General features: G+C 41.7%; 1 protein-coding gene across 1 annotated transcript; it reads left to right on the top strand.

The window, feature by feature from the left end:
• Window positions 1–142: 142 nt before the first annotated feature.
• Window positions 143–7,605, top strand: LOC135884112 (vesicle-associated membrane protein 2-like). The gene is made up of 4 exons (XM_065411405.1): window positions 143–195; window positions 625–748; window positions 5,534–5,692; window positions 7,546–7,605. The coding sequence occupies exons 1-4, from the start codon at window positions 143–145 to the stop codon at window positions 7,603–7,605; spliced, it is 396 nt and encodes a 131-aa protein (XP_065267477.1).
• Window positions 7,606–24,424: the final 16,819 nt, after the last annotated feature.

Raw genomic sequence — 24,424 nt, 5'->3', positions numbered from 1 at the left:
TTTGATGCCTAGTTCTGCAGTTGACAAACTAATGGACTTAGCCTCGCTGCCAAGGGAGAGTTTTCTAAAGCTTTAGTGTATCTGCCTAACCCCTCAGAGGGTCTTTGCTAGACTGTATCTTGCATTGCAAGCAGGGCACACTATGGCCAGTGAAAACATGGAAATGAATTGCACAGAAGCTAACTGGACTGCTTGGTAAGATGCCCGTTAAGCATTATTCCATGGACATTCTGAGCAGCATTTCCTCCTCCCTGACTTCCACTGCTCAGCCAGGGAAGAAAGATGATTGATAGCTAATCAAAGGGCCCTATCCAAGGCACACAGGATTCCTGTTGACTCCAGTAGATTTGCCTGAATCGGAACTGTTTAATGGGGAAAACAAGGGGGAAATTGGACGGAAATCAGAAGGCCCCAATTTTCAAACTTGGTTCCCCAAAGTCAGGCACCTAGTGTCTAAGTACAGAGTTAAGTGCCTAACTTTGGACACCAGCAGTAACTGACAATTGATGGAAGGCTAGAAAACTCTGCTCTGTATCTGTGCATATACACACCTTGGACTGGTAGAAAAGTGAAGGTGAATGAAATTCAAGGCATGCTCAATGATTTTCTGTGCTTCTGGTTTAGGTCAGTCCCAGCTCCCACCCAAGGTGCCGGAGGTTCCACAATTCCTGGGGCAGGAGGGCCTCCTCCCCCACCCAATGTGACCAGTAACAGAAGATTGCAGCAGACACAAGCTCAGGTCGATGAGGTGAGCTGCACACATCCGGGGCACTGCTGAGATTTTATTTTTTAAGATGATTAAATGACTGTTTGCCCAGCTAAAGATCCTGCCACCTTTACTCAACTGAAGTCGGGGGGGTCGTCGTCTATGGAATGAGATTTACATGAGATAAGGGTTTTAATAGGAAGATTGCAGAAGAGCTCATTCATAATCTTTATACCCCTAACACCTCTGCTCACAAAACAAGTGTGACTTAGATGTTACCTCTGTCATTGTTTGCAAATAGCCAATATAAATATAAACCCTTTCTGGGATTATAAAGGCATAGGCCTTGCCCCTGCAAACTATTCCTTGTGGGAAGGATCCTGTGTCTGAAAGCCTGGGTTAGTTTCCAGGGTCAGGGCTGTAGTTAGCAATAAGGGCTTTATTTAATTTATTTGGTTACTATTAAAAACTAAATTCAGGCAAAGACAAACAGTTGAGCATGTCCACAGAGCAACAGCTCCAAGAAGTCCCCAGCTACTTTTTGAATGATTGTTCAGTATGAGACCTGGTTCCAGCATGGATTCCCTCTTCACTGGGGTGATAATTCCCCTTAACAGTCTTACTCCTTGTCACGGATGCACAGGATCAGTGCTATGACCCCTGCTTTGGAACAGCTTCTGGGAGGACCCCTTCAGTGAGCCAGACCACCTTGGGGTCTCACTTTTCCTTGAGGGTAAGTCGTATGGCTTCACTGCCTCTGTAGCCTTGACTTCTGGGCCTTCAGCAGTCCTGCTTCCCACCATTAACTCCTTTCAGTGAGTCTCACTGAGGTGGACCTCTAAGAAAGATTGGTAAATTTTAGGGAGCAGCACATCTCCGACAGCATCTTCAGTGACCTTTATGCAGTGTTGTCAAAACAGAAAGGTTAATTAGTCAACAGGAACCTAGCATAGAAAGTCCTTGGTTAGCATAGAGAAAAGAAAGTGGCTCTGGGCTAATCAGAGTGGACCATGCTGTTAAAGTGGTGTGTCCCCAATGGCTCTTGCTCTGAGTGTGTACCCTCTTGTTCAAGTTCCCAGGCCAGTCCTACCTGGCCCCTCCTCAGCCCTTTGTTCTCCAGTTGGTCAAACACAGCAGGCTTCCTACAGGGAAGGGGAGTGAACCATCCATGGTCATTAGTTGCTAGGTAGCAAATATCCCAAGGTTTGGCTTTGCTATTGTCTTCATGGATTCCCCAATGATATGGGCCAAACTCAGGACACCTAGGCGCCATTGACACCTTTGTCATAGCCTGCCCAAGAGTAAATAATCTTTTCCCATGATTCATACAAATATTACAGAAAATTCCCACTCAGTCACACTCATCATGCCAGCATTCATTTACCACCATATTCACTGAACTAGTGAAGCTAATCCTGGGTGCAACCCATCCAGCTAATCTTGGGGTTTGATTGCTAATCTTGGGGATTAATCATGGATGAGCTGCTGACTTGCAGTATGGCCAGTTATGTAGTGCAGACTTTAGATGTGTGTACTAAGTACAGTACGCTGAAGACTTCCTAGGCCATGGTCCATTACCTAACTGAACACCACATTGTTAGGAACAACTAGTTGTATAGAACTCTCTCTTGCTCTCTGTGGATCCTTAATGCCAATTCAGATGTACAAACACCAGATAATATCCATTCAACTAGTGTTGGGATTGTCTCCAAATGCACCTAACAAGTATAGGAAAGATGTTTACAGAAATCATCTAACCTGAGCTGCTCATTATACATACAATTAATGTTACATTTTAGACAGAGTTTGCCTCATTTAGAACCTTCTTCAGCTTCATGTCCTGGATGCTCCTCTGCTCATATTTGGGGGAGATCAGAATAGCATCCAGCTACAGAAAAGGCTAGGCCCAATTCTTCTCTCTCATTGGTTTTACAACAGTGTAATTGCATTTACCTTACTGGAGTGACTTCTCATTCTCACTGTGGAAAGTGAGAAGAGAATCAAGTCCACTGTGTCTAAGCCTCTGGTGGGACCCTACCTCTGGTCAGAATCATAAAATAAACTTCTCTACCCAAGTAGACTGCATTATGAGGGTGCTGTGAGCATTTACGTGGCTCAGCATCAAAGCAAATGGCCCTCCTTGGGAGGTGAAATGTGATTATTTTATTTCTTAAAAGGAGCTACTTCAAACGCACTAATGGGGTTCTTCAAGCAGAAGAATGGAAATAGGTCCCAATAATAGACTGGCCAAACCAAAAGCCTAGAACCCTTTGAAATTCTGAAGACCTGGTTCTGAACTTTGTGGCCTGAGACACACTTTAGTTCTGATATGTTTTAACTCAGGCCTACAGGAGTCAGCTTCATAGTGATGAGGAGTTTGAATGGAGAGGCAGAATCAGGCCAATTGTCAGGGAAGTCACTACCTGGTGAGTCTGGTAAGTGGACAGCAGGTGACCATCAATCCCAGGGTGCACTTGAAATGTCCAGGTTCACTTCCATGGTTAGTTCAGACTTGAGGGATAGAAGTTGTGTAGGTCGGTTGTCCAGAGGAGACATATAAGGGAGCAGGCAGAACTCACGTTTTATGTGGGGGGGAGGGGAGCTCAGTCAATGATTAAATCACAGGCTGACTAGAATCAAGGAGGCAAAACTCGATTGGGATTTTCAGGAATAGGATATATGTATCAAGCCAGATCCCTTGAACTTAATGGAACTGTGTTGATTTCCACATCTGAGGATCTGACTCATCATGCTTTACTTTTATCTTGCCCACTTACTCCAGTCTTTTCCTAGGAAATGTTTTTGTTTCAGTGTGTCTTGTGGCAAAGCATCCTTTAGGTGGCACCAAACACTTGCACTATGGAAATCCAGCAGAGAAGCTACGGTTTTACTACAATGCCATTTCATTTCACAAGGACGGGAACAAATCTTCACTTGCAAGTAGACGTGAAATCTCACACTGACTTCAGTGAGGCCAGGATTTCACACTTAGAGCTTAATTCTGCTCCCACTGGAAGATAATGGGATTTTTGCTTTTGACTTCAATGGGAGCAGGACTGGACCCACTATCTTTTGTTTTCTCTTGTACATAAATACAAGATGCATCTTATAACTAATCCAGCGTGTAGGGTTTCACTGTGTTCAAAGTGTGTGTTTGACTCTAGTTTTTTACTGCTAATTATTCTTCTTCTGAACAGATTGAATTAGATTAAGTACAACTGACATAGTCTGCAGTATTAATAATTTATAAAGAATTGCAAGCCAGTCTCACATTTACTGCTGCCATAAGTGGGCACAACTTTATTGACTTCAACAGAGGCTGTGCCTACATAAGCCGTTGATGAAGTTGGATCAGGATTTCTGTTTTTAAGCATTAATTGGCTAAAAATGCCCAATCGATGTAAATATATTTCAATATGTATAAAATAACTGAATTACTGTGCCTTTCCCAGTACCTTCTGTGTGTCTCTTCCAAGCTATGCTCTTTTGGGCATCAGGCCTATGCTGGTCTCCATGGTGAAATTAACAAAGACAAGAGTTTTTTCTATGCAAAATGTTCTCCCCTCGTCCAATACCAAATAGGATTTCAGACTACAGTTGGAAGATCATCTTGTCTGAAAAGGAGCTCATAGGTTGTGGTAGCTCCTATAAGTTCTTATCAAGCCTAATTCTATAGTTATGATAGAGCAACTATATTGTTAAGTCATCAGCAGTGAAAACAATAGTTTTAGGCTTCTGTTCCTAACCAGCACTATGAGCTAGCACATACTGCAAATGTGCTGGTGTCTGCTCCGTGATAGGTACGTCAGCCAGTTTCCTGTAACAATAGCAAAGCAGTTAACTGTGTTCAGGGCTGGCTCCAGGCACCAGCTGAGCAAGCTGGTGCTTGGGGCGGCAGATTGTTGGAGGTGGCATTCTGCCCAATCCTAGGGCGGCACGGCCACTTTTTTTTTGTTTGTTCTTGTTTCGCTCCGGCCGCCCTGTAGGCGACCGGAGCGGAGCCCTCGCGGCAGGAGGTGGCGCAGCGGGAGGGGCCGCGTGGCAGCGCCCCTGCTGTAGCCCTGGCCGCCCCCTTCTCTCTCTCTCTCTCCCGCCCGCTGCCTCCCCCTCCCCCCCCCCCAGCCGGTCCCCCTGCACCCGCGCTCCAGCCGCACCGCAGGTTGTTGTTGTTTTTTTTTTTTTGTTCTTGTTCCGCTCCGGCCGCCCTGTAGGGGGCGGCGGTGCGGAGAACCAGAGCGCCCTACATGGCAGTCCTCTTCCTTCCCTCCCCGCCGATCGGAGCGGAGCCCTCGCGGCAGGTGGCAGGAGGCGGTGCAGCGGGAGGGGCCGTGTGGCAGAGCCCCTGCTGTAGCCCTGGCCGCCCCCTTCTCTCTCTCTCTCCCGCCCGCTCCCTCTCCCTCCCCCCCCAGCTGGTCCCCCTGCACCCACGCTACGGCCGCGCCGCAGGTTTGCTTTGCCGTTCTGGCCGCCCCGTTTTTTTTTTTTTTTTTTTTTTGCTTGGGGCGGCCAAAAAGCCAGAGCCGGCCCTGACTGTGTTAAAGCACCAGTGCATGTTCCTCTAAAAAACTTAATGGAAATAACTAGAGTACATTTTAATGTCTTTGTATTTTATAGTCTGTAAGGACACTTGAGCTCAGCATGATTATGTGCACCTTACTGTCTATCTAGGGCTCCCTTGAGTAGCCCCGATATAGAGGAATTGTCTATATAACAGCAAGCCATAATTTTTACCTTGATAGCAAAGGGACCCTTCCCACTCGCCATGATATGTCAGTCCTATCAATACAGCCATGTATGGAGTGTGCTAACTGAAGGTTATCTTTTCAGGTGGTGGACATCATGCGAGTGAATGTAGACAAGGTTCTAGAAAGAGACCAAAAGCTTTCAGAGCTTGACAACCGGGCAGATGCATTACAAGCTGGTGCCTCACAGTTTGAAACTAGTGCAGCCAAATTGAAGAGAAAATACTGGTGGAAAAACTGCAAGGTAAAGAGGATAGGTATCTCTTGTTAAATCTGCCACATGTTAATTGTTTACTTTCACTTTGTTTTAATGAGCCCTTGTAACAGTAGGTTGACTTTAAATTACCCTTTTTCTTAATGCTGAAAAGTAAGATATGCTACTCTTTAAACCAATAGGATAGTCTTTGGAAGCTATAGTGACTTTGAATAGAGATAGACTTAACCTACACTGTGGCTCAGAGAACCACAGATCTTTGTGCTATATGAAATTTGAATCGTAATTATGAGGCTTCAACCAATTTCTGGAGACAGGAATGAGTGAACATAGGAATTACAATACAGAATCAATCCAGGGATCCATCTAGCCCAGTATCCTGCCTCTGAAACTGTGTAGCACTGGCAGCTTCAGAAGAAGGTACAAGAAACCCTGCAATAGGCAGTTATGGAATAAGCTTTCCCAAGGGGAAGTTTCTTTCTAACTTCCCCCAAATAATTAGAAGTTGGCTTCTATACTGAAGTTTGAGCAGTTATATCCCTTCCAAAGCTCTTGTTAAGTGTCAATAGTTACTATCTTAACTCCAGCCAACTTTTGGATTTCACAAACTCTCTAGAACATTTTCTAAAAGTTGGGGGTTTCATAAGTTTTTAGATTTTTTTTTGCAAGAATTTCCCACCCCACCCTCATCTCATAATTCAAACCCAACTGTTTCTATGGGGAAAATTGTTTAATATAAAAATCTAAGTGTGAGAGCATGTGACACGAAAACTGAAGAAATTGATACAACATGCAAAAACCTCAGTCCCAACACAATAAAAATACACTTGAAAACATGCACAAAGCCAGTATCTGCATAGCATACATGAGGAGTGGGGTGGAAGAGCCTTTCTCTCCTTGTGGGGATTGATGAACCTCTTTCTCCTTCATGGAGGTAAGCTTCTGGAGGAGGAAGCCACCAGACCCAGGGCCTCCTCAGGCCACCATAGGAAATAAAGGAAGAAGAGAATCTCTTCAACAGGGCCAGATTAAGGCTAAGCAAAGATTGAATTCAGCAAAATCTTGCTCCTACCCCTCAACAGACTCATCCTCTCCCTTGAACAAGGAAGACCCCTCTTCCTTCCCATCCTGAAACCACCTATTCCTCCACTCCAGTATCATCCTTTCCAACCCCCACCCCTCAGCCCTCCTTCTCCCTGTACCCATGCCAAACACCCATCTATATGCCTCCCCAGTGCAAGCCCCAACCCAGTTGCCTGGCTTCATTTCTGTCTCCCCTAGAAACCTGTGGTGCTACTGGCAATTCACCTCCTTCCCAAGTAAGACCAGCTGTCTCCAAGGCTGGATCCTGACCCCTACCCTGACCCCCCAGGTCCTCCCTGCTCCCCCTGAAAAGAAAGTAAAGTGAAGAAAGCTTCCAGACTCAGGAGTCAGAGGAGGAGTAGAGCGGGAGGAGAAGTGGCCAGTACCAATTGTTGGCTCTTCCTTCCTGTCACACATTAGGGCCCATCTTGACTCTTACAAAGTATGTGCTTTTCAATCATGTTGGCTAATCCAGTTATTTTACCATGATTAAAAGTCCTGTTGAGATACTGGTGAATACATCTGAAGCCATATTAACTGGCCACATTGTAACTTAGGCTACAACACAGCCAGCAAACACAGCTGCAAACATGTTAGTCTGTATCTTAACAGATGCTCTCTCTCAGATTGTCTCGGTTCTAGGAAATGCTACATTTGGGGCCTATAAAAATTGATTACAGGGTGTCTGTGCAAGGACTAAGAACACTGGGACAGAGTGAACAGCCCACCTAAAGACAAAACCAGGAGCGACCTTTTACAGTGCAAAGACCACATTTTTCTTTCTTTAACTCTCTTTATAGATGATGATCATCCTTGGTGTAGTATGTGCAGTCATTCTTATTGTAATTATAAGTAAGTAATTCATTTTTTATTTACAATCTAAATAGCTCTGTGATTTCCAATGTCCTCATGTCGAAGAAAATAAAACATTTAGGAAGATAGTCTGACAGTGAATATCCCCTTCAAGTGTCCTGCTGTTATAAGGAGATATACTGTAAATTTCACTGAACATTAATTGACTATGCGTTGGAAACATCCAAGTTTTAATGGCACCCACTCTGTTATATTACATAGTTTCTCCCAGTTTAAATGTCACCATTTCAGGATTAGGTAAATTTTTATGCAATCTCAAAGAGCTTCAATCCTACTCTCATTAAAATCCATGACACAAACCCTATTTACATTAGCGGGAGAAGACTTAGTCTTGTAAATTAACTCTCTGTTATAGAATCTGGACAGCAGGCCAAATTGTAAGGTACATAGGGGTGCCTAGTGTGATTTTTCAATAGTGCCAGTCAATGGCAGTTAAGCATGTAGGTGCTTTTGAAAATCCCACGAGGTGCCTATCTGCATCTTTAGATATCTAAAACCTGGCCCAAAGCTGCCTTGAGTTCTCGGTTACACAGGGAGTGTCTTGTATTCTGCATATCTATATAATAGCTGGAAATAGAATATGAACAATGGGTCACAATCGTATAGGCGGCAAAGCAGAGATCTCATAATAACAGGACTCTGTGTTCAGATTTCATACACAGATAGAGACATTAGTATCAGAAAGGAAGGATTACAGAAAGGAAGGATTCCTTTTTAATATATAACTCTGTGTTAGCAACAGCTGTTATGAATGAAGTTGTTTCTTTTATGTAACTTTAATATGGCACTAGATATTAAAACTGGGGGTTTGTTCAGTCAGACAATACTGCCAGTAATCCAAAAGAGATTTAACAGCAAGTTGTGTTATGGGCATGTACTAATACCTTCTTCTCAGATTACCTACTTTACCTTCAGTCTGTACGTTTGCTTCTGTTATATTTACAAATGATCAGTAAACATGAGTTAGGTGCATGATGTAATGTATGAGTTTTATAAAAGCTGGCACCAATGTGACCCAGAATGATTTTTGGGTTTCATAATTCTGAAGCTACAAGAATAGAAATGGTAGCACAGGTAGTGGAGGCTTAGCCATGCCAAGGATGTGCCCACTGGTTTCAGTGGGTTTGTACTCGACACCCCTAAGCCATGCCTCTCCTACCGCGACTACATTGCTATTTATACTCGCGCTAACTCCGCGAAAGCTAGCACGAGTATGTGTATGCGAGCATGGGAATCACACCCCTAGCTCGTAGTGTAGACATAGGCTATGATTTGAGGTTGTTTATATAATTGTTAGGCCTAGTGCAATACTTGAGAGAATCAATGCTTTAAGGCACAGGGGCATACATTTTTTCATAAATACTTTGCACTCCAGGTTGTTGTTTTTTCCAGTACCGCTTAGAAGTTTCAACTTACTTTAGGACCCCACTGTGCTAGGCACTGTACATACACATAATGAGAGACAGTCCAAGCCCCAAAATGATATCAATCTAAATAGACAAATCAGATATGGGTGGGAGAAAGGAAAATATTATCCCCATTTCACAGATTGAGAACTGAGGGGCAGAGAAATTAGGCCCTGATTCAGAACAGCATCCCTATTCAGGACAGCACTTAGGCATCTACTTAAATCCCGTTGAAGTCCATGGGATTTAAGCACTTGCTTAAAGTTAAGTGTGTTCTTAAGTGCTGTCCTGAATAGGGACCTAAGTGACTTCTCTGGTGCCTTAAAGCACAGTGTCTGGTGCAGTCACATCCATTTCACTGGGCTAAATGTTGCTGTGTAGTTAGAGCTTTATCAGGCTATGATTGAAATCGATTGGAGTGGAGCCCTTGATTTTAATGAAGACAGGATCACACCTTCAGTGATTTACCCAGCACATTTATCCTGTAGCTCAGACCACCACCCTTTCCAGAGCTGCCCATTCCCAGACACTGGGGTACCAAATACAAGTTGTTATTGTAATAACACCACAGTGTGCTCCTTAGGCAGGGCTGTGCTAATGCGCTTGCCTGTTCTCTGACTGCATATGCTCATGTCTGTGGACTGAAGTCCAATATTAACTATATGATAACATTTGTTGTTTTCTTTTTCCTTCTTTCCTTCCTAGTTTATTTCTGCACTTGAAAAAACAACGAGGGGAAGGCTTGGCATGGCTTGGTTCATCTTTTCTGATGTTCTCTTATTGAACTCTGCTTTTTAATTCCTTGTGTCTTGGGGAGTTTTGCCTGTAATAATCCGTAAGCATTCAGTGTAGTGTGTTTGGTATTATGCTGTTTCCACATGAAACTGTACCAGCTAAATACTGCCAAGTAATTCCATGCGTTGTCTTATCATTGAGTCTTAAAATGCATCCACAATGACCTTCAGAAACTGTAATATATGAAAAGCATCCTAAACTTTTCAGAATCATAAGAGAGCAGTTATGGGGAAAGTCCTTACTTTAAAAGGACACTGTCATGTAGTTTAGGCCCAAAATTAAGTTTTTTATTAAATAGTAGGACCAAAATCGTCAAACCTGGGGGCCTAAATTACGCTTCAAAATCCATATCTAAACATACAAATAAATGTGGCCTGATTCATCTAGAGCGCCTGCTGATTCTGTTTTAGTCAATGGGAGCTGCAGATGTTTAACAAATTTGAATGTCAAATTACTTGTATTTAGGTGTCTAAATATGGACTCTGGAGCCTAATTTTAGGCATCCAGGTTTGAAACTATTTGGTCTAGGTTCCGTACAACAATAGGAATGCTTTCATGGATTTAAACTTTCCATTGGGTTGTTTCTTATACAAACACTGTGGCAGCATTGCTAGTGTATGAGAACCGGAAGGAGAACCGATGAGAAGCAAGAATGATACTGACAAGAAAACAAATATCATAAATAACCAAAAAAACCTTAGATCATTAATAAGCCAAGATGGCGGCCCTCAGATTTATGCTTAATTTGATGGCACTTGAACCCCAGTTCTGCAAACACTTATGCCCATGTTTAACTTTAAGCACATGAGAATCTTACTGAAGTCAGGGGGCTCTGCACAGTGGCAGGGATATGCCCATATGCATCAATTTTCAGGATTGGGGGCCCTTTTCCATGGAATCTCACCAAATGAACCATTTGAAAATCAATCAGTGGGAGATTGTGGGTGAGAATTGTGGCGGGGAGGACCCATTAAAGGACAGTTCTTTTATAAAGTGGTCCATGGAATGAAAATGTCACAGAACTGCTGATCTGAGGCATTGTTAGTAGTAACACAAGTAAGGCAATCTATATGTGTCTTAAACTGACAGCATCCCCTTTTTAAAGGGGCTCTGTTGAGATATTTTTTATACTTTTTTAAAACTCACTGTTTATATTCTGTTTACAATGGCCCTTGTTGATTATGGAAGTTTGAAACTGAAATAGATTTTCATTTCAAATTTTTCCCCATTGTCCACACACACACACTGGCCTGTTGCTCACAAGTGGTGAGCTTCTGGCTTTGCATTAGGATTTTTTAAGCACTGAATAATTTGTTTAGAGGAGGGAGGGAATACTATCCAGAGAGAATGATATTGGTTTTTGTTTTCAAACAAATGTAACACATACAAATAAAGATGTGTCAAATTTGGGGCCTAATGATCCTGACAGGGTCCATGTAGAGTGATAACTGATAAGTTTTCCGCAGAATTTTGAAAGGGTAATTGTTGGAATAAATACCCGAAGAAGTATTTGTTTTTTTGTTTTTATCTTTGGCTGCCATAGGCAAAATTTGTAAACGTATTGATACGCCTGTAAATATTCTCATTGTAAACCACCATTAAATATGGTGTTAGAGAAAACCCAAAACAGATAGTTAAGCCAATCAGTATATATACACTAATGTGACATTGTAATGGACCTATATACAAATTGTACTTAAGCAGAATTCTGAAGAGAAAATAATGGCTAGTTGAAAGGCTCTAGTTACTTTATTGGTTGCTGTCTATTTATTGCTTTATTTTTACATGTTCCATATGACATAGAGAAATAGCAGATGCCCACAGCCTTAATGAAATGGAAATGTCATTTTGAAAGCTACTGATGTATTACTGGGCTTAATGATATGTCCTGCTTACTTCAATCTTGTGAGGGAATAAATGCACAAACTCCAAAAGCTCATTGACTAGGGATAGAACGTTTGTTTACTCTAAAGTAATTAAGGGCCTGATCTTGTGAGGTGCTGAGTGCCATTCCCATTGACTTGGCAGCCTGCAGGATAGGGGACTTGCAGAAAAAGGCTAAGCAGTCCAACTTGGAAACTTTTTTTTAACCAGAAAAACAATTGTCTGGCTCTTGTAAAAAATAACTGCCACTCTAACATTTAGTAGTACATTACTCCCTATGTAAACTGATTTATTTCCATGAGACTGCTAAAAGCTTGTATAGAGGAGGGAAATTTGCACTAGTGTAATTATGTCTATGTAGCTATACTAGTGAAAACCCTAATGCAGCCAGGGCCGGCTCCAGGCACCAGCTTGTCAAGCAGGTGCTTGGGGCTGCCACTCCGGAGAGGGGTGGCACGTCCAGCTATGCGGCGGCAATTTGGCGGATGGTCCCTCACTCCGGCTCAGAGCAAAGGACCTCCCGCCGAATTGCCGCCGCAGATCGCGATCGCGGCTTTTTTTTGGCTGCTTGGAGTGGCCAAAACCCTGGAGCCGGCCCTGAATGCAGCCACACTGCCTTGGTGCAAAACGTGGCTTGCACTGGTGCAGAACATCTACACTGAGAGTAGTTAAATAGGGGAACCCCCCCATCCTGTATACACAGGCCTAAATTACTGCTCATTGTGAGTAAGGATAGCAGAATTAGCCTCTCTAGGTTCTCAACCAGGGGTACACAGAGGTCTTCCCTGGGGTACATCAGTTCATCTAGATATTTGCCTAGTTTTACAACAGGCTACATAAAAAGAACTCATGATGTCAGTACAAACTAAAATTTCACATGGACAATGACTTGTTTATACTGCTCTCTATATAAGGCTACGATTTTGGCATGGACAGGATGCAGGCAATAAATAAAATCACCGAAAAGTACACAGGGCTGGCATTTGGGGATAGCAAGCAGGGCAATTGCCCAAGGCCCCATGCCACAGGGGGCCCTGCAAAGCTAAATTATGGGCAGCAGGGCTCGGGCTTTGGCTTCACAAGTGAAAAACAGGCTCACGTGTCACTCTGAAATGTAAGTACAATATTTATATTCCAATCAATATACTTTATAATTATATGGTAAAAATGAGAAAGTAACCATTTTTCAGTAATAGTGTGGCTGTGACACTTCTGTATTTTTATGTCTGATTCTGTAAGCAAGTAGTTTTTAAGTGAGGTGAAACTTGGGGTACTCAAGACAAATCAGCCTCCTGAAAGGGGTATAGGTCTGGAAGGGTTGAGAACCACTACTCTAGGCAAAGCTATAAATCTAAAAGGTAACAAATCCCAACTAGGGACAGAACCAAAGTAGGAACTTTAGGGGAGAGTGGAAAGAGGGAGTTGGTGTTCCCGAGTAGCTCATGCACATTGTAAATCCCACTAGAAAATCCTGACTGACTTGTATTTCCAGGATTGCAGAATGTGTACTCGCTCTCCTTTCGGGCCTTGTATGGAGGTGTCCTGCATCTCTTAAGTAGTGTACTGTAATGTGGATCATTGCTAGACCTCAGAGCTTATCTACAAGGGTAGAAATTAACCAGTTTAGCTATTTTGGAATGACTGCTATAGCTATTCAGGCATAATTTAGCTATTCTAGAATAACTCCCCCAGGTGGACCATCTGTTCCAGAAGAAAAGTGATTTATTCCTAATTACTTAGCTTTGAAAGTGGAGTAATTATTCTGGAATAAGTCATTTTTTATTTTGGATTAGAGTGACCCCCTGGGCAGATACTCTGGAATAGTTATGCCGATCAGTTTCCCCACATAGAGAAGCAAATAATTCACAGTGAACAGCTTATCCACCAAATGTCACCTCTTGTGTCTTGCAAAATGCCTGCCAACAGATGAAAATACCCTCACCTTTGGTAATTGAATGTATTAAATTAATGTTTTTAACTCTATGGATTCATCCTGAATAAGTCACTTGTGAGTATTTGACCTTTGCTATTTGTGCTGTACTGGCTAGTTGTGATTGGTAAGATAAGTCGCACAGCAATGTTTCTAGTTCATGACTGGATGAGTGAGCAAGCACCTCCTTCCCTGCCCAGCTCATCTTCACAGCTTACAGAGAGGGACTGCTGAATGGCTTCCAAATGGGGGGATGAAGTTGCTCAGTCGGTGGTAACATGGAACTGTGAAATGCTATATTCTTCTGCATTGTGGAACCCTGTAGCTGTAGCATGATGCAGGTTACAATCTATGAAGATATAAAACAAAAAAACCCACTGCACCCACCAAACCACAGTTGCACATCTCATTAGTGTTGGAGCCATGATTTTTTTTCTACTCACCGTGTCTTTAAAAAAAAGAAATTTAAATTTAAAATATAAGTCAACCCAGAACTACAGCTGCCTATGTGAACATCCAGTAAGTGTTATGTATGAGCAAGGATGAGTTATTACTGGTTAGAGTGTAAAGGGCCCAGTTATGATTGCTCTAGCACATATATGCATAGGTGGGGCTGGTAAAAGGATTCATGGGGTGCTTCTCCCCCATCCACACCCCAGCAATTCCACATAGGAGGCAGCCATTATTTGGCTGTTTGTGAGGGTCACCACCTGAGGGATTGAAGTGGGGAACTTCAGTTCTGAAAGTATGAGTCTGTACAGTTTGAGCTAAAGAGTCAGGCTCTGTAACTGACCATTGTACCAAACTCTCATCTTCTGGGGATCAGGCAGAGGGGGACTTGTAACACATGCTGACCCTGACCACTGGATTACACATGCACAACACTGAAGACCAACTAGCACTATTAGCAGGGTACACCACACCAGAGGGTGGATGGCTGAGGAGGGGTGTGGCCAGGGACCCTTCCCTTACTACCATGCACCTGTTACAGCAGCTCTGCCCCATTCCATAGCTGTTACAGGGGGTGCCATTGAAGCTGTTCCAGTTATTACCCCAGTGGTGGTATCTGCTCCTGTTCTGCACAGACATCATATTTCCAAGGATCCCTGCTTGGGTATTTTACTTTCTCCCCTTCTAACACAACTCTCCTTGCATTACTTTGGCACTAAAATGTAATATATGGTATGTAAAATGTGAGTGAGTTAACATTGCTCTGGGAACCCAAACCTTTGCACTTCCTGACTTGTCTGTCTAAATATGTTGCTATAACATAGGTTTCTTCACTTAATAGTATTAGGCAAGGGTACTGTCAACCCGTTGTAAGTGGCATAATTAAAAAAATCTTGTAAAGATCCGAACTATAGCCCTGACCCCATAGGACTAAGACCTATTTAAAGACACTGTTTAATCATTTTTAAAGCTGGCATTTTTAATTCCTTGGGATCTTGTATGATGTTAATCCTATAGCAGTTCAAGGCTGATGAGGTCTTTTCTAAGCATGCAGAGCTCTTGGCACTTTTTCTTTTTTTAAACCAAGGTCTGGAATGAGTGATTAAAATACCTGCAATGAGTGAACAACACAGTAATAATTACAGTAGGAAAGAAATATAAAAATTAAAATCCAGTACATGTCTAGCTTGACAGCAAGGGGAATTCCCACAAACCTATTAGCAGTCTAGCCCTGCTCCTGATGTGTGCCATCGTTTGCATGATAGAATTTGTATTAAGCTCAAATTACAATTTCTTTTTTCAGTGCTATCATTTTAGGGCAAGATTGTGGCGTTAAGCCGCTATCCTTATTCGGGTGACAGGTAAGTAGGGGGCTATGAAATGGTGCTCTCTCCCAGAAGTACACCTCTACCCCGATATAATGCGACCCGATATAACACGAATTCGGATATAACGCGGTAAAGCAACGCTTTGGGGGGGGCGGGGCTGCACACTCCGGTGGATCAAAGCAAGTTCGATATAACACGGTTTCACCTATAATGCGGTAAGATTTTTTGGCTCCCGAGGACAGCGTTATATCAGGGTAGAGGTGTATATCTGCTATGGCAGACAGAATGCCTCCAGGAACTCTTCGGAAGTATTGGCTTCAGTGGCCCCTTCTTCACCCTTTTACAGGGTGAATTGGCCTCTGTTCCACCCACATGCTAACCTAGTTCTTCTAACCAATGAGAGAGGTGTGTGTGTATAGTCCCACCCTCTCCCTTACTCAGGGCCGCCCGGGGGGGGGGGGGCAAGTGGGGCAATTTGCCCCGGGCCCCTCAGGGGCCCCCATGAGAATATAGTATTCTATGGTATTGCAACTTTTTTTATGGAAGGGGCCCCCAAAATTGCTTTGCCCCAGGCCCCCTGAATCCTCTGGGCGGCCCTGCCCTTACTCCCCTCTTTGAGGATCTAGGTCCACGCTCTGCATTAGGAGCTCTATCTTACCAGTTGCTAGGCATACTGGCTCTATCCAATATTAAGCCTATGATTTCACCTGTCCTTGTGCACAGGCATGTCTCCTATCACCTGTGCAGGGGTATAGGGCTTTAATCCAATGCTCATTGAAGTCAATGGGAAAAAATTCCCATTGAGTTTAGTAGCCATTGGATCAGGCCATACAGAGGAAGTGGAAGCTCTTTGTACTTTCCCTCCCTTTGTCACCACACAGAACTGGGCACAGTGCAACCCTAACTGTATTCATTTTAAAAGCCTATAGTTTAACTAGCTCTGTACAGAAAAATAATTGTCAGCATTCTTCAGAGCGTTCCCTACACAGGCACTGCACTAGAATTTGTAAAGGAACAAACCAACAACACTCAGAAATCATTCTTTCCTCCAAATTGCCTTTCCCAGAAACACTTTCCATTCCATTTCAAAAAAGGTTCTTTCTACAACTAATTTCCTGTCTGTAATTCATGAAAGCAGTTCTTTGCTGATGCGCTCAGTGGCTTTATTTCTCAGCTGTGAGCCAGTGGACTCCCTACTTTAAACACACACAGATCTAAGCCTCCCAAGGAGCTTACATTTTTTTTTCTGTTGTGCTAACATTGAAAAGCTACATCTTACAATAAAATGGAAAATCTAAAAAAACTGTGGCAGTCTAGTTACATGCAGTTTTGTTGGAGTAAACACTTGGTTATTCAACAATGAGTCATTTCTGCAGTAACCTCATTCTGTCATGACTTTATCACATGCACTTGCTCGACAAAGCAACAGAGCCAAATGCTGCACTCTTTTAAAACATGAAAACATTCTCGTAGCTAATTCATAATTCTCAAGTAAAATAGTGAAGCCTTTGTAAGTTCCGTAAGTGTAACAGAGCAATGTGGCCTTCAAAGGGAAAACACTTCAGAGGATATTAAAAATAATTATGAAAACGTCTGCTCACTCTTTAGCTCTTACCCCATTTTCCTGCTTCCCTGCTACCCCCACTCCCCATTAGGGTAACCAGATGTCCTGAATTTAGGGGCTTTGTCTTATCTAGGACCCCCACATAGAACCCTATTACCCCCCACCCCTTTTTCCCAATTTTTCACACTTGCTATCTGGTCACCCTACCCAAATACTTTTCGTTCCCCATCTTCTTCAAAAGCCAACAAAGGTAATTCGAATTTCTGCTTTTGGAGCATATTGTGTAGGGGCAGAGTGCGTTCAAGAGTGCGTTGGCCTAGCTTCACTCCCATTGCACAGGAGTTCCCTGAATGGGTGTTTCACCATTCACTTCAGTGGAAGCAGGGTTGGGCCCATGCTGAGCCCTTTAGAAAACTCCACCCATAATGCCTTAAAGTCTTCAAACTGGTTTCTTATTGGTCCTACAGGGCCAATATGGGCAGAATATGGTCCTGCATCTTTATTTGACAGGGAAAAATGGAACAGGCATGATGCTCCCCATGGACTGATGGTTATCCAGCCACTTTTACTAAACCATTCAGCACATCTTGAATTATTACATGGTCATTTTAATTGGCCTTTTAGTGCCTCAAATAACAGACCAATCATCAACATTGACAGAAGAGGGAGTAAACCGCACAATGATGGCACAGTAATGATAGCACAATAAGGGCAAGGTACTAAACTGGGACAAGCTGTGAACGTCAATGACATGAGTAAAATAAAGCAAATGGAATTTTAAAAAGCTGAAGGTTATTTGAATGATTTTGTAGCTGACTATACATCAGTGCACCTCACCTACATAAATACAGAGTTCTTGCTGCATGGTTTAAGTCTCAGTCACATAAAAGGGTCTGATGTATAATATAGTGGGCACCATTCAAAACAGCCATTAGTGCAAATAGCAGATGAATTTACCTCCTCAGCATTTGCCATTTAAAGCATAGGAATATGAGAAATATTGCAGTAAAGTGAAATATTGCAGTGTGATAATTGTATTTTTTTTAAAGCTACATTTTGTGTCTAGAAAGCAAAGCCATGCATTTGCTGTTTGAATTCCAGCAGTGCCCTAAGGCCCCAATGAAGACCAGGGCTCCATTGTGGTCAGTGCTATACAAACACATATGAAAAGTCTCTGCCTCAAAAAGCTTACAAAACCTCAGTCTGCCAGGAACAGGAATCTGTTTTAGTTATAGAAGAATTATTTTTTTAACTACTAGTTCTGCTCCAACTTCTAGACTTTTTTCCATTGCTAGTTTATGCCAATTTACCTCCATCAATCCATAGACCAAAGTTGGGGGAGGGGGATGCTGATGGAGGAGAATGGAAAAAATGTGCATAGAATTAATTAATACCCCCAACATGCATATATGATCACTTGTTTTCTAGCATGTGGTGTGAAAAGAACTTGAAAGAGTTAAAAGCCTGGAATATTTTAATCCATCTTCTGAAGTTAGTTTTGTCAGCCAATAAATTGCATGTTTTTCTAAAAGAGAAACCAGTAACAACACCTGCTGTAATTTTCTGTCTATGATCAATAGGATATATTGGATTTAATGGACCCATGAATTTACAGATTCACAGCATGTCATTGCTTCCAGTGCTTTGGCTATTAATTATAGTATTGATCTGAAAGAACACAGCAGTTTTTTCATTTGTCACTGTATTGTTGGCTTAATCTGAGGGTTTAGCTGTAGGCTGTAATTAAGATGGTCCTACCAAGTGTACAGGGAGACACTGTGATGTTTCAAAGAATTAAGTACAGACTTTTATGGTGATTTAGGGAAATTCAGGGTTCAAGGTAGAGACATAATAAGCATAGTGAGTTTGCATTTAGCTGTTGTTTTTTAAACTAAAGATCTGTTATGAAAGAGCTTGGTAGGCATAAAAAAATCCAAATATTTAGTTTCAAAATCCTATGTGTTTATGAAAAAATATTGCAGTAGTAAGACAGATATGATAAGCCTGACATGTTATTGTATGAGTTCTCTTCCTCCCCCACTCCCCCACTCAAGAAGGGGATTAAAAATAACAAAGAAAATGTGGAAGTGCCTGAGAAATGAGCACAAGTCTGCATAATAAAAATCTGACTCATATTTTGGGGTGACAATTCCTATGATGCCACCAATTGATTTTCAAAATGAATCACATCCACACAGGAATATTTTGTCTAGAAAATTATCTTAAGAATTTTGCCTTACTGAAAGGATAGACCCTAACACCTGTCATTTAACCTGTGGCTTGAACAATCCTCTTATCTGTGGCAAAAAGATTTCCCAAGAGAAAGCAATTCTGTAGAATCTAAGCTTTTGTTTTTAGCCTTTATGGTCATAAAAATCACTTTCCAAATATGAAAGAGCAGATGTAGAGGGGGTCTGCTGCAAGCCGTCCCCAACCCTTGCTTAGGTTGACAACAATGAATTTATAATAAACTCCCTTTTTTTTCCCCTTTAGAACTGGTGTCTGTTGTATTTGGTGTAGTGTATACAAAACTACCCAGGTTTAATGCAGTGTTCATCAAGAAAGCAAACTTTATGGCCAGCTAAATAGTATTCTTTCATGCTTTTCATTTATGATCAAATGTATATAGAAGACCCAATCCTGCGAGGTGGAGAACATCACCTGAGTGGGGCTGACCACCTTCTGCACTCATTGAGTTCAGGGTGAGTAGAGGACTCATTAGATCATAGACAGGTCCAGAATGAGCCACACAGAGGACCTGATTGAGAAAAGTACCCCTATTCAGGAAAGCACTTAAATATGTGCTGAACATTAAGCACATATTTAAGTGCCTGCCTGAATCAAGGTGAGAAGGACGTATGTGTACAATAGTTTAAACATAAAATAGTTAATTATGAATTGCATTGTGCTATTATACACCTACTTCAATAGCACCCAACCCTATATTAGCTGAATGCTAATAATCATAAAGAATTTGTTTCCATATTAATAAATGTTGTACCCCACCTAATCCATCAACCTCATGTGAGCTAGAATCCCATAGTCCCTGTAATCTTGGCAGGACAGAAAGAATATTGCCTATTACATTGCAATTGAACAGATTGCTTATGTAACTTTCTTAACCACTTAAAACTGATTTATTCTACACCCTCTGTGATATGCTTTTCCTGATATATTTATTTTTCCTTGTTCCCACTGACTTACTGGCAAGTAATTTACATCACCACTTACCAACATAATGTTTGATTTGGCCCATAGTATTTTTAATCTGTGAAATATATCATCTCACACCAATACCGTGTGTGTTATGTAAAGAAAATTTGCAGCTTTTTCTGTTAGACTACCATTCTAAAAGTGCAAAAGAAAAGAAGTCAGCAGTGCTGTTTGGAAAATTTTTCTGTTCAATGACAACATAGGGCCAACTTCTGCACTGTGGCACTGCACTGCACTTCTGCACTGTGGCCCCTTTGCACCATTCCAGCATGCAAAGGGACTTAAAAAAAGGGTGAACCTATTACCCAGGGGATACCTTCAACAGCCTCTAGTGTAAGGGGCATATGCCAGGAATATGCCAGCAGTGTAATGGATATGGCTGGAGCATGCTACACTTTGGCTAGTCTCAGTTGCTATAACAAGCCTCCATTTCAAGCCATTACAACTTAGAGCAGCCTCAAATTGTGTCAGTGGTCTCCAGTACCTGGCCTATTGTCGCAATTCAGCTCTGAGGAAGGGAGGGAAAAATTATTTTCCTTTTTTGTAAGCTTGTCAGCACATCTGAATAGTTTTGAGTAGTTTTGCCCTGCTGAATCATAAAGGCTCAATGTAGACATTGGTGTCCCGGCAATATATATCCTGCATCTCCAGTTGAAGGCTATTAGCACCAAAGTCCAGTCATCTTTGCACAGGAAATATTTATCATCTCCTTCCCCACATCCTCCCCAAGAGATACTAAGGGAAATTTCAGAATAGAAATATTACGTGAGAAATTAAGCTCAAGACTCTCTTTCTGGATGATCAGAAGAGAAAGAAATAGGCTTTGTATTTTAGACAGGTGATGAAAAAGTGAATGTGTCTCTTACCACCCCACTTCTCTATAAATGTTCTAGTTTTCTAAAAGGTTTTGTTGTATTGAATGTGGTGTTCGATAAATAAGAAGCAATTTCCACTAGACACAGATTCATTCAGTAAGCCACCCCCCAGTGCTGCCTGTGGGACACTGGTTTACCTTAAAGATCAGGGCAGGCTATGGCTGAAAATATTCCCTGCCCTAGATTGGAAAAATGTATATTCGCTTGGTCAAATTCTACCTTTGGATGTGCTCAAAAAAGCCCTGTGGAAGGCAATAAGAGCTCTGAAAGCACATCCAGTGATGTAATCTGGCCCCTTGTCTTTTCTGTTCCAATAGTATGATCAGATTAGAGTCAAATTTGGGGCTGGTGCAAGAAGCTGCATCCCCACCTACTTCAAGGAATTCCTACTGAAGTCAATAATTTCTTTGTGTACTAAGTTATACTTCATTAGGCCAGGTCTGTCTTTGAACCAAGATCTCGCTGCACATATAGAGGGTGATCCTTTGACTTCTAAAGTCATTGGAGAAGCTCCCATTTACTTCAGTGGTGAAGGAACAGGCCTACAATACCCATTAAAGGCAATAGGGGTTTCACATGCATTACAAGCCTGATCTTGCACTCTTGAGGTTGGTGACAAAACTCCTGTTGATGCCAGCGATACTGTATCGGGAGTGGGACAGAGCGAAGAGGACACTTTTTGTATAGTTCAGTGGTCTGTTTTAAGTCACCAGTTGATAGGCCAGCACTCCTTAAACACAGCTGAAAAGTAATATGAGATTAAAAACACCTTTCTACCTCTCCCCACTTAATCCATTGAGTGCTGTTTTCCCTAACTAGTAGAATAACAGAAATAAGCATTCAGTTGCCATGTCTAGGAGAAACTGTATTTCTTAAAAGCCCCCACAGTACTGTTGTTGGGTTTTTTTGTACTGCAGGTTAGAAAAGATCTCTGTGCTCTGAGTGGCATCACTCACTTTGTATACTCCACTGTACTGAGCAAACAATTGTTGTTTGTGCCGCTAAGAAACATTCGTCATGTCTTATCATAGCTATTTTGAAAAACTTGTTGAGACAATATTTTTTGTTTGATTGCTTTACCTGGAGGTCAGTGAAACTCCATTTCTGACTGAGAAATTATGCATGCAGACACTTTTGTTTATTTTGTTTTGGATGCTAAATTAGTGACATTGTTTACAAAGTTTGATATAACTGTACTTTTTGTGTATAGTGATTTCTGAAGTGGTAAATATATTTTCCAAGAGTACTGTATACATTTGTAACATGTATGTTTGTGCCAATAAATTTTTAAGATGTTTGTGTATGTTTTATATGCACTATACACATGATATTGCAGTCTCTTCCTTTTCTTTTGATTTAAAGGGTTCCTGGAATGCTGAAAGTAAGGCTCTGAAAATTCACATTAGATTTTGATTTATAGAATCTAATAGGGAAAGCTCTATTGCATAAATACCAATGTAGCAAACTGTGTGGCAACCATATTTGGGGTGAAGAGAGATTGGAGGTTGTGACACAACCACCAGGTATTGTGGGTCAGGGAGAGCTGGGGGGGAGAATACACTAATCTTGCAGCCACGTGTATATATTATTTATTGCCCTTTCAATTGCAAAAGACTTTTTTTTAACACAATGCATAGTTAGCCAGTGGATCCTATGGCCACAAAATATTATTGAGGCCAAGAGTTGAGCAGGATTCAGAAAGGACTGGGCATTTATATAAAAGAAACGTTCCCTGGGCATACGTTAAACCATAACTGTCTACTACAGAATTTCTTGTACCTTCCACTAAAGCAGCTGATACTGGCCATTTTACAGGATACTAGACTGGATGGACCACTGGTCTGATCCAGGCTGGCAATTCCTATATTCCTCATTACTTGTTTAGTATCTGAACTCTTTGAAGGAGAAAGCAACAAGAGGATAGTAAACAAAGGAAAAAAATGGGTGGGCATATGTACCCACCTTTCCTCCTCCTCCTCCCAGGGATTGCACCTACCTTTTTAAGTCATGGCACAGAATATAAACATCACAGTACCTCCTGCATAGTTCGGTTTCATCGTTCATAGTGATGGGCACAATGCGCCATTACAACTGGTTGAAATTTTTTGACCAAACCTTTTTTCAGAGGAAAAAAAAGCAGATTGGGTGAAACCAAACGTTTAGTGAATTTGTGTCAAAATCACTTATTTTTTATTATCACTGAAAAAAATTATCTGAAAAAAACCAAAGCATTCTTTTGACATTTTCAAAATGAAACATTTTGATTTTTTTGTTTGCAACAACTTTTAATAATTTCCTTTCATTTTATTAAAAACAATCAAAAACATTTTTAAAATGCTGAAATCAAACATACTTTTTAATTGCCAGCTATCCGAAAAAAATCTATTATTCACCCAGCAAGTCTCCTACAAATCACTTTAAAGTTTGCATTTGTAACAGGAAAAAAAAAAAGCAGACAATGCCAAGATGTATCCTGGAAAGAATATACTTGATTTTAAAACCTTGATTTTCACAGGAAAGGCTAGATTATCTAGCAATGAATACGGAGCAATACAGAGGGGAAAGCCCAAAGGGAAGCATTAAAAAAGGCAACTCAGGAAATGAATAAATGTATGTGTGCTGGAGTATGAGTGACTGTATGGGACAAACGATGTCAAATGGTGGCTATGGATTTGGTTTTGATGCGCACGCAGGACTAATGGTTAAAAGAGAGTGACTATGGGTCAGATTGCTGGTGTGACTAGGTGCAGCCCCACTGAAGTCAGCTGCGATGCCTAATTAAACCACAGGTAATTTGTCCCTATGGCCCATTTTCCCCTCACAAAGAACCTTATCAAACTATAAAATAAAACTTTTAAAGTACAGATGGGTTATATAAGGAGGAAATTCAAGTTAAGTTTATGGGCTTGGGAAAAGCCTCTCCTATACAGGTCGTATGTAAATTGCACGCTGTTCAGCTAGCAGCTTTGGTATTATATGTGGAAGTCTAGAGAAAGGAAAGAAATGCTGGAAACCACCCACCTGGAGAAGGATGCATATACTAGTTCCAACTGGATTCTTCAGGCACCAACAGACAAAGCAAGGGTTTTTGGATACGTAGCCCGGGTTTAAACTGGCTCATGGCCCTCTTCCTGATCCAGCAAATGGACAGGACCCCTGGTCCACAGCAGGCCCCAATCCTTAGGGTAGGGTTGGAAGGACTGGGCCTGCCAGAATTCATGTTAGGGTTGGGGTTAACTCTGGTAAGCTTATTAGCATGCGTGCTGGTTCTTTTATTGTTTTTAATATGTTTTCTCTGTAATGCTCTTTACCTTAAAAATAAGAGGCTTGCATAGGAAGTACTGCATGGTATCTTAGAACT

Source organism: Emys orbicularis, chromosome 9, assembly GCF_028017835.1.
Source record: "Emys orbicularis isolate rEmyOrb1 chromosome 9, rEmyOrb1.hap1, whole genome shotgun sequence".
Lineage (NCBI taxonomy): Eukaryota > Metazoa > Chordata > Testudines > Emydidae > Emys > Emys orbicularis.
Note: the sequence above shows the minus strand (reverse complement) of the source record. Positions and strands in the feature narration are given on the sequence as shown.